General features: G+C 41.0%; 1 protein-coding gene across 1 annotated transcript; it reads right to left on the bottom strand.

Moving 5' to 3' along the window:
* Nucleotides 1-1,157: 1,157 nt before the first annotated feature.
* Nucleotides 1,158-14,419, bottom strand: RBM22 (RNA binding motif protein 22). The gene is made up of 11 exons (XM_060765455.2): nt 14,314-14,419; nt 12,212-12,265; nt 11,139-11,168; nt 10,476-10,608; nt 6,012-6,112; nt 5,633-5,805; nt 4,813-5,013; nt 3,896-4,060; nt 3,425-3,513; nt 3,198-3,332; nt 1,158-2,126 (listed from the first exon to the last, which is right to left on the bottom strand). Exons 1-11 carry the CDS (start codon nt 14,365-14,367, stop codon nt 1,996-1,998), a joined length of 1,266 nt encoding a protein of 421 aa, XP_060621438.1. The 5' UTR covers nt 14,368-14,419; the 3' UTR covers nt 1,158-1,995.
* Nucleotides 14,420-17,028: the final 2,609 nt, after the last annotated feature.

Raw genomic sequence — 17,028 nt, 5'->3', positions numbered from 1 at the left:
TAAAATCAGCTTGACTCAACTGAAAACCTAACTATTGCTGTGACTAAGCTTTTAACTAAGACTGACGACACAGTAATATCTTAAGATGTTTCACGAGATTGTTGTTTTTGTTGCAAAAGTGAAAACTAGCTATGGCAGGATTCAGCATAAAGTTTAGCTGCCCTCCCTCCTTGCAGAGTATAAACAGGAATTAGATATTTTAGGGCCATTTCTAGCTATTTGATTTGTTCTTTTATGCACTTTCTAGCATTCTGTGCTAAGTTAGGGTACGAGATGCCTTAAATGTGAGCCAACATGGTCTTCATAGTACAAAGCGGCATAAAACCCATCTTACAGCAGCTTAAGATGAGGTGCAAAATTTCACTGTTGCGATCTAAGTCTTTGTTTAGTCACAGCTATCAGAGAAGTTAACCTTTTATGCACAGTCTTCTGCAATTTAAGAAAGACTTATTTCTAATGTCACTTTAAGAACTTCTGGGTGCTTTTAAATTGCTCAGTAAGGATTTGGGTACATCAGATAAAGCGTGGCACAGTGGGTTAAACCACTGAGCTGCTGAACTTGCTGACCAAAAGGTTGATGGTTTGAATCCAGGGAGCAGGGTGAGCTCCCACTGTTAGGCCAAGCTTCTGCCAACTTAGCAGTTCGAAAACATGCAAATGTGAGTAGATCAATAGGTATCACTTTTGCAGGAAGGTAATGGTGCTCTATGCCAGCCACATCACCTTGGAGGTGTCTATGGACAATGCTGGCTCTTCGGCTTCGAAATGGAGGTGAGCACCACCCCCCAGAGTCGGACACAACCAGACTTAATGTCAGGGGAAACTTTACTTTACTTCTAATAAGTCTCATCCCATTAGCATCTGGACACGTGTTTATCATTTACCACTGCATTCGATCATTTTAGGAAATAATGCAAAAGTTCAAATTCTTTTTATGGACTTCAAAAAGTTATTTTGGAACACTATTTCTAGAACCCCCTAAGTCTACACAGCCAGTTGAAAATTGGGCAGCTGTCATTGAAATGAAACCTTTCCAAGCTCTGTTCATTTTCTGTTATGTGCCATTGGAAGCCAGGTGCAGATAACAATGAGAAACGTCAGTCAAGTACAATGTTTTCTCTTTTAAAAGACAAGAAGTACTAAGTAAGACTTCAGAATAGGTAAAAAATATGATTCTCTTTACTAGGACACCTCATAGACTTGATGCAGAAAACAGATGGTACAGGGCAAATACTGAGAACACATATTTAGAACAGCCACTGGCAATCAAATGTTGAGTTCAGGAAATGAGTCAGACTATTTTTAGTAGCAAATGGACACCACTCCAAAGTCACCAACCCCATAAACAGAGTATGGACAAGCTTGCATTGCTGCTGTCACCTCAATGTTTTGGGAGCATTTATCACAGACAAGATCATGAATGATAAGAAATAGCTTTAACAAAAAAATGGCACACCATCTGTACATCCTTCCTACAAGCCTGTTCTGCTCCAGCTTAAGGGAATAAGGGACTTGACTCTACTTTCAACAGCAATATAATAATTTGACATTCAAACAGATGAGCAGTGAAGGTGCTTCCAAGCCATTCTGAACATGGCTGGCTAGCTTCTATTGTGCCACTGACTGGGGATTACTAAACTGGGTTAGTACTCCCCGCCCCCAAGAGTACTTTGGGGGGAAAGTACCCCAAATTGATTACACTGATGGGATTTACTATTCTCAATAAAATTCTTCTAGCTTACTTCTCTGCTGTTTTTTCTAGCAGAGACCACCACTTCCTTATCAAGAATGTAGGTATTTTGGTTATAGAAGTGATAAGATTTTCTAGTTGTGTATCACAGTAGGACTAAGCCTGTCCTGGTTGCACAGGAGGATTTGGCTTCCCACTGATTACAGCTGAATGTGGTATACGACCAAAAAAGGTTTCCATTAAAAAAAGGTAAAGGGCAGGATTGAGAAAGAGAAAAAATAAACAGTACAAATGAGCGGGTGGCGTTAGGGACTGTTGTGCTTCCCGGCGTGGGCCCCCATCCTCTGTGGGTCTTGAGAAGGATAGTGGATGGGACCCGGAGCTCGCATGAAAGGAGGCGGGGGGCCCATGGCATGGAACATGTGGGGCCCAAAACCTGAGGAAGAAAGAGAGAAGGCTTTACATAAGACTAACATGGTGTTGACACCTGACATGCAACCTTTTGCAATGTTTCATTTTCTTTAACTTAGATGATTTTAATTAATTTTTAGTTCATAATATTTTATCTGCAATTATTATGAGCAAGGGATGGGAACTCTACAGCTTTCCAGACACTGCCTGGACTGCAAGTTCCAATAGTAACAATCAGCACAGCAAAGTGATGAGGGATGACAGATGTTGCAGTCCAACATCTGGAAAGCTGCAGTTGCCATCCTGATGTACCATGCTTTTGCACTGCTTTAAGTAAAGTTTGGGCAACATAGGGTCTCAGGAAGTCTTCACCTTGATCTAAAGCATACACCGGTCTGATTTCTGAAATTATCAGAAATTCTAAGTGAAAACAAACCATATGATCAGGAAGACAAGGAATTGAGAAAGAAAACAAAGAGAATGGGTAACAGAGAAATAGGGTTTTTTGTGTCAGGAGTGACTTGAGAAACTTCAAGTCGCATCTGGTGTGAGAAAATTGGCCGTCTGCAAGGAGGCTGGAACTAACAGAGGGAGCTCATCCATGCCCACCCCGGATTCAAACCTCCAACCTGTCAGTCTTCAGTCCTGCTGGCACAAGGGTTTAACCCATTTTGCCACTGGGGGCTCCTAGAGAAATAGTGGGAAAGGGAGAATGTAGAGCCTCCTATGGGGCTTGGCCTGATTTACCCCCAGCCTGCAGTCTCCCCACCCACCACAGAAACTACCCCCAAAAGACTGAGGACCTCAACAACATCAGGCTGCCTATCTGTGATTTAAATATACAAAAATTTCAGAATGAAAGCTATAATAAATACTTATACAAACAAAACAGGGAGGAAGGTGGAAATCCTATTGCACTTCAGGGATTAAATCCACTGAATTCAGCAAGCCTTCAAGTCTAATAATCACACACAGAACTGGAATGTACATTTCTCAGTTAAGGACAGTCCAAGATTTCCCTTTCTCCAGGGATATTCTCCCAAGCCCCTCTCCTGCAAATAAATCTAAAGTTATGGTTTTGATAAAACCCAGCTACCTGGAGGTGGTGGAGGGGCGATGCCAGGTGGGGGCGGCAAGGCAATGTTGACCACAGCTGGAGGGCCACTGGGAGGTAGGTTGAAGTAGTTTGCTGAAGTGGCCTCCTCTTCTGCTGCAGGGGGAGGAGGAAGAGCTGCAGGACACAAAACCAACAGTGTAAACATATTTTTCACCAATGAAGGTAGAGAAAAAAATAATATAAGCCTACTGCAGCATCGCTCTTACCTCCAGGTAGTCCAGGGACTGGCTCCAATTTAATACCAGAATCTGTGATCCCTTCCCTTTCTTTCTCTTTCCCTCTGGCTGCTTGAGATCTTTAAAAAATGAAAACAAATCGCTGGAATTATGATCACATAGTAAATTAAAGAAAACGTTGAGCTCAAGGTTTAAAATGTAGGGTAATCCAGAGTTGACAAAAAAGGCCTTGTGGGGAAAGGAAAAGTACTTCCAATTTAAGTATAGTTTTTCTAAAAACACTTGATACCATACCACTCACTCCTGATATCATCCAATCCCTCCTCCTTCCCCCCCCCCCCCCACCCCCAAATCACAGACAAACATACAAACCTCTTAGTATATTTGTAGGTCTAAGCCATGGGTCCTACCCAGAACTCTCAGCTAAGAGGGGAAGAAAGTGAAGGAGATTCTCTGGAGAAAAATGGAATGTTTCTTTTACTTCTTGTCCTGACCACTCACCTGCCCCATTTCACATTCAGTCTGCGTCCATTGACAATGAGCTTATTGAAGGACTTCTCTGCTGCAACTTCTGCAGCTTGCCGGGTGGCAAACTGGATGAATGCACACTGCTGCCTCTGTACTACAGTTATCGTCCGAATCTCACCAAACTGATAGAAATGATTCCTGAGGAGCAAACATATTCTGATACTTTACACTTGTTTCATACACTGCATGGTATACAAGAGAAAAAAGATGAGATGGACATACATACAGAAGTGCAGTAAATATATTCTAACATACCTCCTGAGTTCACAGAATCACACAGTTGGATGGGACAAGGACCACTTAGTCCAATGCACTGCCATGCAGCAACATACAGGTAAAGCACTCCTGAGATGGGCCCATCCAACCACTGAGGACCTCCAAAGGAGTGTCCACCACCCTCTGAGACAATCAATTAGTACCAACTGTGAATAAGTTATTTCTAATGTTTAGGAAGAATTTCTTTTCAAGTAATTTGACTCAATTAATTCATTTTGCAGTCTCTAGAGCAGCACAAGAGAAGGTTACTTCTTGATTACACTGACTTATTGCTAAGGGATCGGCCAATTTGCTGCTCCACAAACAGCTCAAGGACACAGTGTCTCTTATGTACATACATGCAGAAGACTATGACAAAACAATTAATTAAATGATATTGGTCTTCCCCTTGCAAATAAGAAAAAAAGCCCTAAATGAAGACCTTTACACAGGAATTGTGTACAGTTGTCTTTTCAAAATGTCCTGGTAGCATTCCAAAGATATCTTAATGGAGATATACTCAAAATTTATTAATTTATTTACTCTATTTGAGTCCGAAGGGGACTCAAGGCAGATTGAAACACATCTAACACTACCAAGGAGGATTTGAGGAGGAACTAAAAGTAAAGACATACCTAAGATCTGTCTCAGTGATAGTATCACCTAAGCCGCCGACATATAATGTTGTGATGGTCTTGTCATCAGGTGGGTCCAGACGTGGCATTGTGGAAGCTCGTTTGAGAAGCTTGTCAGCTACAGGGTCATTAATACCATAGTAACGGTCTTTAATGTTCTGATCAGCAAGAGGATCATCTGGATCTGTAGGCTTTTCATGCCTAAGGGTTCAAAAACAAGATTTTATAATATACATAGTTAATGAGTATTCCGACCAACAAATCTTATCTTATAAACTTAGAGAATAAGTAATGTTAACTCTCACTGGTAACATAAAATCTCAAACTATGAAGTTGTATCTTGGACATCAACTGAAAGCTTTTGGAATAAAAATGTGCCACTGGTGCTACCATGCCAGCCCTTCTCAGTCTATGTATTCGGTAAATGTGTGCCCAGTATTTATTTATTTATTTATTTATGTAGAGTATTTGTATCCCATACTTCTCAACCCCCAAAGGGGGACTCAGGGTGGCTTACAATCGGAAGTCATTAGATGCCAACAAAGAAACAGTTAGAGCACAACAATTAACATAAACAGGTCAACAACAATAAAAAATACATTAAAAATATTGGCCCTTAAAATATTAACACAACCAAGTCTGAGTTCGCAAATCCAAATCATAGCCCATAGAGGGTATACTGTTATAGCCTCAATGTTATTTTCTGCCTCTTTTGATGCATGTGGATTATTTTCACAGAAGTTAAGCGAACACCACTTATTTTTTTGAGACACTATATTTCAAAAGAGTCATCAGATTAACTTTATCAATATAGATGTACCTGTAGGGACATTCCTCTCCTCTTTTGCATTCTCCTTTCACCCAGAATGAGCAGATATGTGGGCGGTTGCGTTTGTAGTAAGGGGTAGTTCGAGCCAGCTTGAGCAACATATCACTGGTAGATGTTGCTTTTCCTAAGGCGCCAACAGGTCGGGTGCCATCAGAATTCATGATCTGGCAAAGCAGAGAAAAGGACACACATAAGATTAAGCAGAAGACTCCTCTCTAAATTATCTAGTTAATACTATACATCCAAGAAATGATTATGGAACCCGAATAGCTGGAAAATATTGCACTGCATGCAACAAACACGTACAAATGTATATCGATTTCAATAAATAAATTTAAAAAATATTATGTTAAACAAGTGACATATATACCTCTCTTTCCATATTCTGGGTGTAATACTCTTTATTAACATCTGATTTGGGCATATCATCTTTAAGTGAGAGTCCAGCATCTCGAACCTGAATAGGTAAACCTAATGTTTAATGGAAAAAACAAAAACATTAAAATAAATTAATATAAACATAAATTAATATAAAGACAAAATAATTAAACAGCTATTAACATAAATATGGCTAACCATGTTTGTGTAAAAGAACAGAAAATGATTGAGCCCAATTATCAACTGTATAAACTTCATTTTTCCTGGCAATGAATGCAAAAATTACATATAAAATCTGGGTTGTAATTCCCATTGGTTTAGTTATAATAGGCACTGTTGAACAAAATATGACAATGGCACAAATGGGAATTGGTGCAACATTAAAAATACATATTATTCAGTTATTAGTTGCTTCTCCTATCAGCTCATTTTGAATCTCCCCTTCTTGGGCAAGGTTCTAGAGCAAGTGGTCACTAGTCAACTCCAGGGATTCTTGGAGTTTGACCCATCACAGTCTGCGCCCGTACCTCAAAAAGCCAGATCTGGCCATAGTGGCCCATGCCCTAGTTACATCTCGATGGATTACTGCAATGCACTCTACGTGGTGCATTGCAGTAATACAATTAGTACAAAGATCAGTGGCCAGGCTATTGACTGGAGCAAATTATAGGCCACATACCACCCCCTCTATTAAAACATCTTCATTGACTGTCTATGTGTTTCTGGGCCCAATTCAAAGTGCAGGTTATCTATATATATAAATCTGAAAGTGGCGTCGAACAGGACAGCAAAACTCAAAAAAACCCCAACGAAAATTAACCAAAATTCCCATGCACCTACCACAACCCACAAGGTACAAACAAATCGAATCAAAGTAAAAAACAACACAACAACACACTAACAAAATGACAAAACAACTGAGCATGCACAATGGCTCCCTCCACGCAAGCCACGCCCCCAACCTCCCGCCGCACTGCTTCCCGCCCTGTCAAAACCATCCCTCCTCCCTCTCCTTCATCTAACCCAGCCCAGCCCTCCGGTAAGACACACGCTTCCTGCTTCCCCCACCCCTTCCCTCTCTCACTCAATCCTCCTCCTCCCACCCCCCTCCGGTAAGACACGCCCCCTTCCTTCTTCCCCCACCCCTTCCCTCCCTCACTCAATCCTCCTCCTCCCACCCCCCTCCGGTAAGATACGCCCCCTTCCTTCTTCCCCCACCCCTTCCCTCCCTCACTCAATCCTCCTCCCACCCCCCTCCGGTAAGACACGCTCCCTTCCTTCTTCCCCCACCCCTTCCCTCCCTCACTCAATCCTCCTCCTCCCACCCCCCTCCGGTAAGACACACCCCCTTCCTTCTTCCCCCACCCCTCCCCTCCCTCACTCAATCCTCCTCCTCCCACCCCCCTCCGGTAAGACACGCCCCCTTCCTTCCCCACGGCGGGCCCAATAAAGGAAGAGGGAAAACATCGAAGGAAGGAAGGAAACAGAGACGGAAACATGGAAGCAAAGAGTGAAGGAAAGAAGGAAAGAGGTAGAGAAGGAAGAAAAGAGAGAAAGAGGAAATGAAGAGGGATGGAAAGAAATTGGTAGAGAAAGAAGGAAGGAGATAAGGAAAGGAAAGAAAGAAAAGAGGAGCGAAGGAAGAAGAGAATGAAAGAGAAATAGGGGGGAAGGAAGGAAGGACAGAAAAATGAAGAATGGAAACAAAAACCAAAGGAAGTAAGGAAGAAGAAGAGAAGGAAGAAAGGAAAGGAAAGGAAAAAAGGAAGAAGGAAAGAGGAAAGAGGAAGAGAAGGAAGGAAGGAGAGAAGGAAAGAAGAAAAGGGAATGAGGGAAAGAAGGAGAGAAAGAGAGAGGTAAGGTGGGCCACAGCAAGGCGTGGAAGGGAAAGGGGAGGTAGGACTCCCAAGACCCAACATAAAGCACGAGAAGGGTTTGGTAAGCAATGGGAAGGAAGAAAGGAAGGAGGGAAGGCAGGAAAGAGAGAGGTACCGAAAGAAGGAAGAAGAGAAAGTAGAAAGGAAAGAAAAATAAAAGGAAGGAAAGGCAGGAAAGAGGTAAAGAAGGAAGGAGAAAAGGAAATAAAAAATGAAAGAAGGAAGGAAACATGGAGGGAAGAAAGGAAGCAAAGGAAGAAAGGGGGAGGGAATGAAGGAAAGAGAGAAGGATGAAACCAAGGAGCGAAAGAAAGAAAGAAAGAAAGAAAGAAAGAAAGAAAGAAAGAGGTAGAGAAGGAAGAAAGGAGAGAAAGGGGGAGAAAAAGGGGGAAGGAATAGGTAGGTACCTCTCTTTCATAATACTCCAGATATCTACCTCTACTTTGAAAAGATTTACTATAGGCCACAGCAACGCGTGGCAGGGTACAGCTAGTTACCTATAAAGCCCTACATGATTTGGATCCAGCCTATTTACGCAACTTATGAACCAGTTAGGGCCCTAAGATCTGCCAGGGAGTACCCCCCCCCCCCCCCCGGGCTCTGGAACACCCTATCCAGGATTACTCAGACCCCACGCTATCCAATTTCCAGAAGGAAATGACAACCTGGCTATTCAAACAGGCATTTGAAAATAGGTAAACTTGATGTCCTCCAATGGTTGGAGATATGAGATAAATCTAAAATTAGATCTTATTGTTCTTTTTCACCTGAACAGTGGCTGGGATTTTTAATGAATGATGTGTTATGTGATTTTAAAAAGCTGCTTTATTTTTATATTGTTTGCCTCCTTATTAACTGTTGATTTAATTTAAATTGGATAGTCGAAGGCTTTCATGGCCGGAATCACTGAGTTCTTGTGGATCTTTTCGGGCTATATGGCCATGTTCTAGAGGCATTTCTCCTGATGTTTCGCCTGCATCTATGGCAAGCATCCTCAGAGGTGAGGTCTTAAATTGGATACATTTATATGTATTGATGTTGAGATGGTTTTATAATTATATTGTCATGTGCCGCTCAGAGTCCCCTCGGGGAGATGGGGTGGGATACAAATAAAGTTATTATTATTATTATTATTATTATTATTATTATTATTATTATTTCCTCCCAACTTGATGATGATGACTTTGTTCTTCTGAAAAAATGATGAAGTTGTATTGTATGGAACAAAAATGTTGCCTTTACATATCTGTGCCCTTATGTACCATTACAAAGCGCAGGCTTTAAGATCTGTCAGGAAGGCCCTCCTCTTGGTCCTGTCTCTGTCTCAAGCATGTTTGGTGGGGATGACAGAGAGGGCCTTCTCGGTGGTGCCCTCCCAGCTCTGAAATGCCCTCTCCAGGGAACTTAGGCATGCCACCACACTACAGCACTTTCAGAATGAATTAAGAACTTGTTTTTTTCAGCAGGCCTTTAATAAGATTTAAGATAGTAGCCAGATTGATAACCAATTACTTTAGCACTTCATATCTACATTCTGATGGGTATACAGCTGGGATGTTAAATCTTTTAATTGATCTTTTAATCAATGATAGCCACATTTTACTGATTCTATTTAATAGAGGTTGCGTTTGTTAAATTTATATGTCTGGTTTATGTAAATGTGTTATGGTTTTTCTATGTTGATGTATCACATTTTTTTGTGTTCTATGGCACCATTGGGTGCTATTTTGTAAGCTGCCCTGAGTCCCTATGGGAGATGGTGGTGGTGTATAAAGTTTTATTATTATTATTAATGATGTAAGGCACACTGTAACATCCACTATTAAGGATTTTGCTATATCTGTGTGGTATTGTATGAAGGTGACTTCAGGCAAACTATGGAAACAGAACTAACTTGGACATTCAAGTAATCCCCACCACCACTACTCTTTACCCACATGTGAAAACCACCTTAAAACCATCCAACTTCATTTACTATTTCAGAAATACTCAGAAAATAGAAGGTGGTGGGAAAAGAAGAGAACATTATGGGTGGAATGATTCAATCAAAGAAATCACGATCCTGAGTTTGCAAGACCTGGGCACAATACAAATATCAGGATGTCATGAGTGCAATGCGTACATGCAGCTTCCTTCTTCTGACAGCATCTCTTCCCACTTCATGAAGTACAGTTCCAGAAGAAGAAAAACTCCTGTGTTCAAAGTACATCCCACACCAGACGCCAGCCAGAACATAAGGCATGGGCCAAGATAATAGACCACAACTAATCCAGCAATGGAGAGCAAACTAATCTTATACCCCCTGTGACACTGCCATTATTAAGTAGTGACCGCAATTACAACCTCTCTGGGAAATGGACCATCCAGCTCAGTTTCCTCAAATGGACAGATCCATGCAATCAGAGTAATATCACCCTGGTGCATACAGTAATTTCTTCCCTCCCAGCACTTACACAAACGCATATCTGCAGTAGAAACAACCCATATATAGAAAGAGTACATTCTCTGCATATACAGTTGCTGGGTAACCATGTGCTAATTTTAAACTTCCACTTTCTAACAGAATTACAATTACATACCATATTCCAGGTCAAGGAGGCAGGTCTGACAAACGTTCTTCAGCTTGCTGCATGTTTGACACACTTCTGTCTTCTTAAAGCGCATTCGTACACCAGGACACCAACGAAACACTGTGAACGGCCTGGCACAGATCTGAGACAAAGTTGGCATTAATATGTATCAACCTAATTAAAGCACAATTACAAAGCACGAAGTACACACACACAAAATAAATCCTTGATTTCAGCTAACATCATTATATTAATTCAGAATGAAAAACAACATTCTGAGAAACTGTTGCAAGAAACATATTGAATCTCTTTCAAACGGTGATATGTAAATTGTTTTACAATTATTGCACTGAGGAGATGAGTAAATTCAGGTTCAAGTAATTCATTGGATCATTAAACTAAAAAATAAAATTCAAGAAAAATACTTCCAAATTGAAGTTATGGCACTCTTGTTTATACTGTTATAGAGATTTTTTCTTCTTCTATTTATCAGTATTATTATGTATGTATTGCAGTGAATAAGTGAATGGAATTATATGGGTAGGATTAAATCGTTACCCTTAATTGTTGATATTCAATTCTAAGGAGCTGTGTTCCTTGTATTTTTAGATGTTACTACTGACAACTTTTAGAATTATGCTTCAAGTTATTTCTTTGAAATGACAAACATACCTTGCATTCCTTTCCATATTTCTCTTTGGTCTGGAACAAAGAAAAATGTGTGTTACAAAGGATAACCAACTAATAAAATTATATGTCTTTTAAAATGTAAATTACTCCACTAATTGCAGGAAAAAAGATTCCATCTATCAGTAAACACTAGGAAGAACTTCCTGACAGTAAGAGCTCTTGGAGCATGGTGGAGTCTCCTTCTCGGGAGGTTTCTACGCAGAGGCTGGATGGTAATCTGTTAGGGGTGCTTTGATTGTGAATTTCTGAACGGTACAATGGGGTTGGATTGGATAGCTCTTGGGTCTCTTCCAACTCCAGAATTCTATTATTCTGATTTCTAAAAAATTACCACCACATGACTTCCATATGTTCAGACTGCCATAGGAACACAAGCAATTTACATGTACCTCTTATTTGCACTGAAGAAAAATAAGAAAGAATATGCAAAATCTCACATTATATTTTAAAAGGTCACAGTCTGTTCTCTTGAGCTCAAGTCCTTTCCATGGACCTGATGTACTGGCAGTGTGTGTGTGGGAGGAATAAAGTTTGATGGAAGACATAACTTTTTCGCCTTCATTAACATTTACAGACAAACTCCATTCACCAAAGAAAGTCCATGGAGCTCTACATCAGAGCATGTGGAAAAAATTCAAATTCACAGAAGGTCATTTTTAAGTGAAAGCATAAGAATACTAGTGAGGTACAGCACTATGCTTGCAGTACATGGACATTTTTACTGATTTCAACAGGATTTTTTTTTCAACTTAAGCACACTTACGTTTGTAGAATAGTTTTTGAGGAGCAAATGTTCAACATATTGCAATGCTTAAGATGCTCATCTCACCATACTTTCTTTTATATAACTTCCTGCTAAGAAACTAGAGCATCTGGCCTGTTATGTAGCTATGGAAGTAATACTTAAATCACATGTACAAACCACATTTTCTTAAATAAAAGATGTATTTTAGAGCAACAAAAAAGGACTCAGAAAAAGTCTGGAAGTCAGCTGGTACTTTTTTTATCGTTATTCTGTCATGCTTGTTCTAGTACCACATCACCAGAAAACATACCATCCGAATATAGGGATTTTCTCCAAGACACGTCTGGCACAAAATAGGAAAGTCCTACATAAAGGAAAATAAATAGATGTCAGATCTGAAATAATGCCACATTTCACTAATCCTTACAACCTTTACAGTACAAAATGTGATGTCACACACACTCATTCTTATCGCACATATTTTGTTTCCTGTCCAATGGAAATGCGCTTCACAAATACCAACAATAATAGTAAAATGAATGACACTACATACAATGATGAAAGAAACATAAACTTGACAAAGAAAAATCTCAAAATATGTGAAGAATAACTCGATGTTCCTTTAATCAAGATTTTTTTTTAATTATTTTAGATCAAGAGTGGGAGGCTGTCAGTTACCGAGAGCTCCTGGGAGAAATTAATAGTTATAGGAACAGAAACAATAAATGCATACCTGTTAGAATAAGGAACATATATATTAAAAAGTAATACAGGTGAAATATGAGTTCACTCCTCCAGTCAAATACCCTGATGGTTAAGAGTTAAGGGGGAGAAACATATTCAGAGATAAAGGTAACATTAAAACTTACGCCAAGCTCTCAAATATAGGCTGGGCATCCTTTATCCAAAATTCAAAGTCCTAAAAAATTCTAAGTGGTCCACATAGTTGACTGAGACCTTTCTTTTCTAATGGTTTAATGTAGATACACTTTTTATTTAAAAAAATTATAAATTTTAAATGAAATTACCTTCAGGTTTAAACAAAACAGAAGTTAATGTTCTGTTTAGACTTGGGCCTCATTTCCAAGAAACATTATATATGTTTATGCAAATACAGGTATTCCAAAATGCAAAGCACTCCTGTTCCAAGCATTACGGATAGCAGATACTTAACCCATACTACTACAGAAATAATACACCACATCTTCTAAATTTGACAAACAGCTGTATCATACTTCAACTGACACGTGCAAAGTTATCTATCAAACGTCCAACTTCATTAAGCCACATTTCCCTAAAATATACCGTGAAGTGAAAACACATAGGAAGAACATCTCTCATCCAAAATTCCAAAATGCTCTGAAATCCAAAATTATCATAATGGGCAGTTGGGACAGTGACACCATTTGCTTCCTGATGGTTCAATGTGCACAAACTTTTGTTTCATGTACAAAATTATTAAAAATATTGTATATAAAACTACACCCAGGCTCTGTATAAAGAATTTTGTATTTTGACAGGACTCATTTCCAAGGAATCTCATTATGTTTATCATCATCATAATCATCAGTGATCACTGGCATCTGAGTAGGATGGCCTTCCAAGTGTAGGGTCTTAGTGGTGGGTCCGTAGGTGACTGTGAAGCCTTATTCTTGACCTACATGTTCTTCCAAAGTGAGGGCATTAGTTTCCAGATGGAAGGCAGTCCCGGCAAGGGTTGGCTTGATGTGCCTTCCTCTTGGCACGTTTCTCCCTTTCTCACTCCATTTCTGCCTCTTTGAATTCCACAGCACTGTTGGCAAGAGCTGGTCTCCATTAAGAATGCTCAAGAGACTGATTATGTGTATGCAAGGACATCAATCCATATTCCAAAACATTTCAAGCATTTTGGATAGGGGATACTCTTAACTGTGAGTGCGTCTACACTATGGAAGTAAAGCAGTGTGACACCGTTTTGTTGCCACAGCAAAATGCTATGAAATCATGGGACATATAGTTGAGAGAGTCCTGTAGCCTTCTCTGCCAAAGAGTGCTTGTGCCTCAAGAAACTACAACTCCCAGCATTCCACAGCGTTTAGCCAGGGCAGTTAAAGGGGTGCCACGCATAAGCGGCTGAGGGGGAAAAGGAAGGGGCCTGAGGCAGTTAGGAATGGTGGGACTTGAAATCCAAAACACCTGGAGGGAAGGCCCAAGTGTGCCCATGGCTGGTGTAGACACAGCTTCCTCTCACACGTGTCCAACGAAGGAGGGCCGTTTTGAAAGAGGGCCGGTCTCACTCTCGGAGAGGCGCCTTTCCCGGGGCTCCTTCCCTCGGCCGAGCAGGGAAGAGCACAAGGGCCGCCGAGGGGAGCCGAAGAGGGGGAGAAGAAGCCCTTCCGCCCGCCACAGCCTCCCCCTCTCCCTGAGCCTCACCGCATCCTCCCAGTTCTGCCGGTTGTACGTGTTGGAGCCCAGAGACGTCGCCATCTTGGGACTCTCACAAGCGGGGACCGGAAGCAGAGTCGACTCACGTTACCGGAAGTAGGCCCCCGGAAGCAGCTACGTTGTGGCCATAGAGCTGGTGGCTGAAGCATCCGGAGAGAGGCGGGCCTTGGTGTTGCTCGACAGTAAGGCAATACTAGGTGGTTGTTCCCAAACTCTAGTACTCTATCAGTTTTGGATTTCAGTTCCCAGAAGCCTCGGCTGCCTTGACCAATGAATGGTGATGGGAACTGAAACACCCAGGCTGCATCTGGGCCAGGTATGGGCAAACTTCGGCCCTCCCTCCAGGTGTTTTGGACTTCAACTCCCACAATTCTTAACAGCCTACAGACTCAATGAAGGAAACTATAAGACCTGATAGGGAAACTCAGAGCTCTCTCGTTCATGGAGTCACCATATTTGAAGTAGCTTAATACAGGCTGGTGCTACTGCTGAAGAAGCTGTATCTAGCTTTCTCTTGGTGGCATTGCTACCCCCCCCCCCCCCAGTTGCTGCTGAGAAAAATAAGGTTGGACACTGTGAAAGCCATCCTCTGCATGGCTATCAACCCCCTCCCAATCAAGACAAAGCTTCATGAGAACCACCACTCCTTTTAATGTTTCCCCAGCAACAGCAAGCGTATCCCTCTGCACAGCTAAAAAAATTAAAATCATGGTTCTGGGACCAGGCTTTCGGGCAGAAGTAAATGTATGCGGCATTTTGGAAAGACAATGACTGGAACGGCGATTCGATAGACGAGACTGTTTTATTGTTTTAATGATTGTTTTATTGCTCGTGGATGTATTTTTAAATTTAATTTATGTCTAATTGTAGTGTATAATTGTAGTTGTTTGTACTGGCATTGAATTTTTGCCATTACTTATGTGTAAACCGTTTTGAGTCCCCCTCGGGGTGAGAAAAGCGGTATACAAATACTGTAAATAATAATAATAATCTAGGAAATCCCAAATAAATGCCCCCCACGAGGGTCCTCCCCCAGGGGCAAACCGAGAATAGACAACTTGGAAGTCCTTGAACAGACTCAGAAGTGGAGTGGCCAGATCAAAAGACAACCTGGCAAAATGGCACTATCTAGAGCAGGGGTCCTCAAACTAAGGCCCGTGGGCTGGATACGGCCCTCCAAGGTCATTTACCCAGCCCTCACTCAGGGTCAACCTAACTCTGAAACAACTTGAAAGCACACAACAACAACAACAACAATCCTATCTCATCAGCCAAAAGCAGGCCCACACTTCCCACTGAAATACCAATAAGTTTATATTTGTTAAAATTGTTCTTCATTTTAATTATTGTATTTTTTTTCACTACCAATAAGATATGTGCAGTGTACATAAGAATTAATTCATGTGTTTTTTTTAATTATAATCTGGCCCTCCAACAGTTTGAGGGACTGTGACCCGGCCCTCTGTTTAAAATGTTTGAGGACCCCTGACCTAGAGAATCCTCCATGTGCGACTGTGGAGCAGAACAAACAACTAAGCATCTGTATGCTTGTCCACAATGCCCTGTCTTATAGACAGAGGAAGAATTGTTTAAAGCTACAAATAATGCAGGGACATTTTCTCCCTGTTACCTGTGTGGAAACAGAACCAAAGGATGTTGAGGCTGTGGGACTATGTGCCATTTACCTGAGAGGAAATCCCAATGAGTTTATTTGTTATTTATTTATTTACTTTGCTTATATACCGCTGTTCTCAGCCCGGTTACATGTATAAGTCATATTTTATGTATTCGCTAATCAAAATATCTATATCCCATCTGATATTAGATCATAACTGACTGGTGTAGTTAAAACAGTTTATATGTACAGATTTGGATGAAAATCATGAGACCCATTTTTAATTTTTTTTTAAATGTCAGTTTTAATTTGGTACTGGAATGAAATGTGCCTATCAGCCCTCCATGGGAGATGGCATTCCAAAAACTCAGATCCATGGCAGAAAAAGTCCTCCTGCATCCTCAGAGTGTGTCGCCCCAATATATAGTACACAGAGCTGGGCTCCTGAAGTAAATTTCAATTGCAGGGCAAGCATATATGACATTTCAAATACTGTGGTACCAAGCAAATTAGAGGTTTAAATGTCATTGCCACACCTTGAATGGTGTCTGGAAATGTATAGAAAGGCAGGGAAATTCATCTGAAAGATGGTTTCTACAAGCTGTTCTAGTCAGCAGTCTAGCTGTTGCATTTTTACCTGAGCTGCATTTTCTAAGCTGTCATCGCATACACATGTAGTTAGTAGGTTCCCAGTGCATAAACTACTGTAGTGACACAGTTGTCCTTGTCCAGGAAAGGTCACAGCTGGTGAATCAAATTAAGCAGTCCCCAGTGTCCCTAAACAGTGTCCACTTGGGACTCTATAGAGCTGGATCTAGGAGTACAGTGGACCAGTCTGGTATTGACAAATCACCAAAGATTAAACATGAGCCCAATGCATTTCCCCACAGTGAATAACTGAAAAGTTATATTAAGTCAGGGCACATCTACACTATAGAATGAATGCAGTTTGATACTAACTGCCATGACTAAATGCTATGGCACCATGAGCACTGTACCTCTGCAAGGTCTTTAACTTTTTCCACCAGAAAGTGCTGGTGCTTCACCAAACTACAAACTCCAGCATTCAATAGCTGTGTCATGGCAGT

Source organism: Anolis sagrei, chromosome 2 (assembly GCF_037176765.1).
Source record: "Anolis sagrei isolate rAnoSag1 chromosome 2, rAnoSag1.mat, whole genome shotgun sequence".
NCBI lineage: Eukaryota > Metazoa > Chordata > Lepidosauria > Squamata > Dactyloidae > Anolis > Anolis sagrei.
This window is presented reverse-complemented; position numbering and strand designations above follow the sequence as displayed.

What these genes read in the sequence shown, in the direction of transcription:
- RBM22 (XM_060765455.2), bottom strand. Translation starts at nt 14,367, where the DNA reads ATGGCGACGTCTCTGGGCTCCAACACGTACAACCGGCAGAACTGGGAG. An exon ending in ATCACTGAGACAGATCTTAG is followed by an intron (nt 4,061 to 4,812) that starts GTATGTCTTTAC and finishes TTTGCTCCTCAG; the next exon opens with GAATCATTTCTATCAGTTTG. An exon ending in CGCCCCTCCACCACCTCCAG is followed by an intron (nt 2,127 to 3,197) that starts GTAGCTGGGTTT and finishes TTTCTTCCTCAG; the next exon opens with GTTTTGGGCCCCACATGTTC.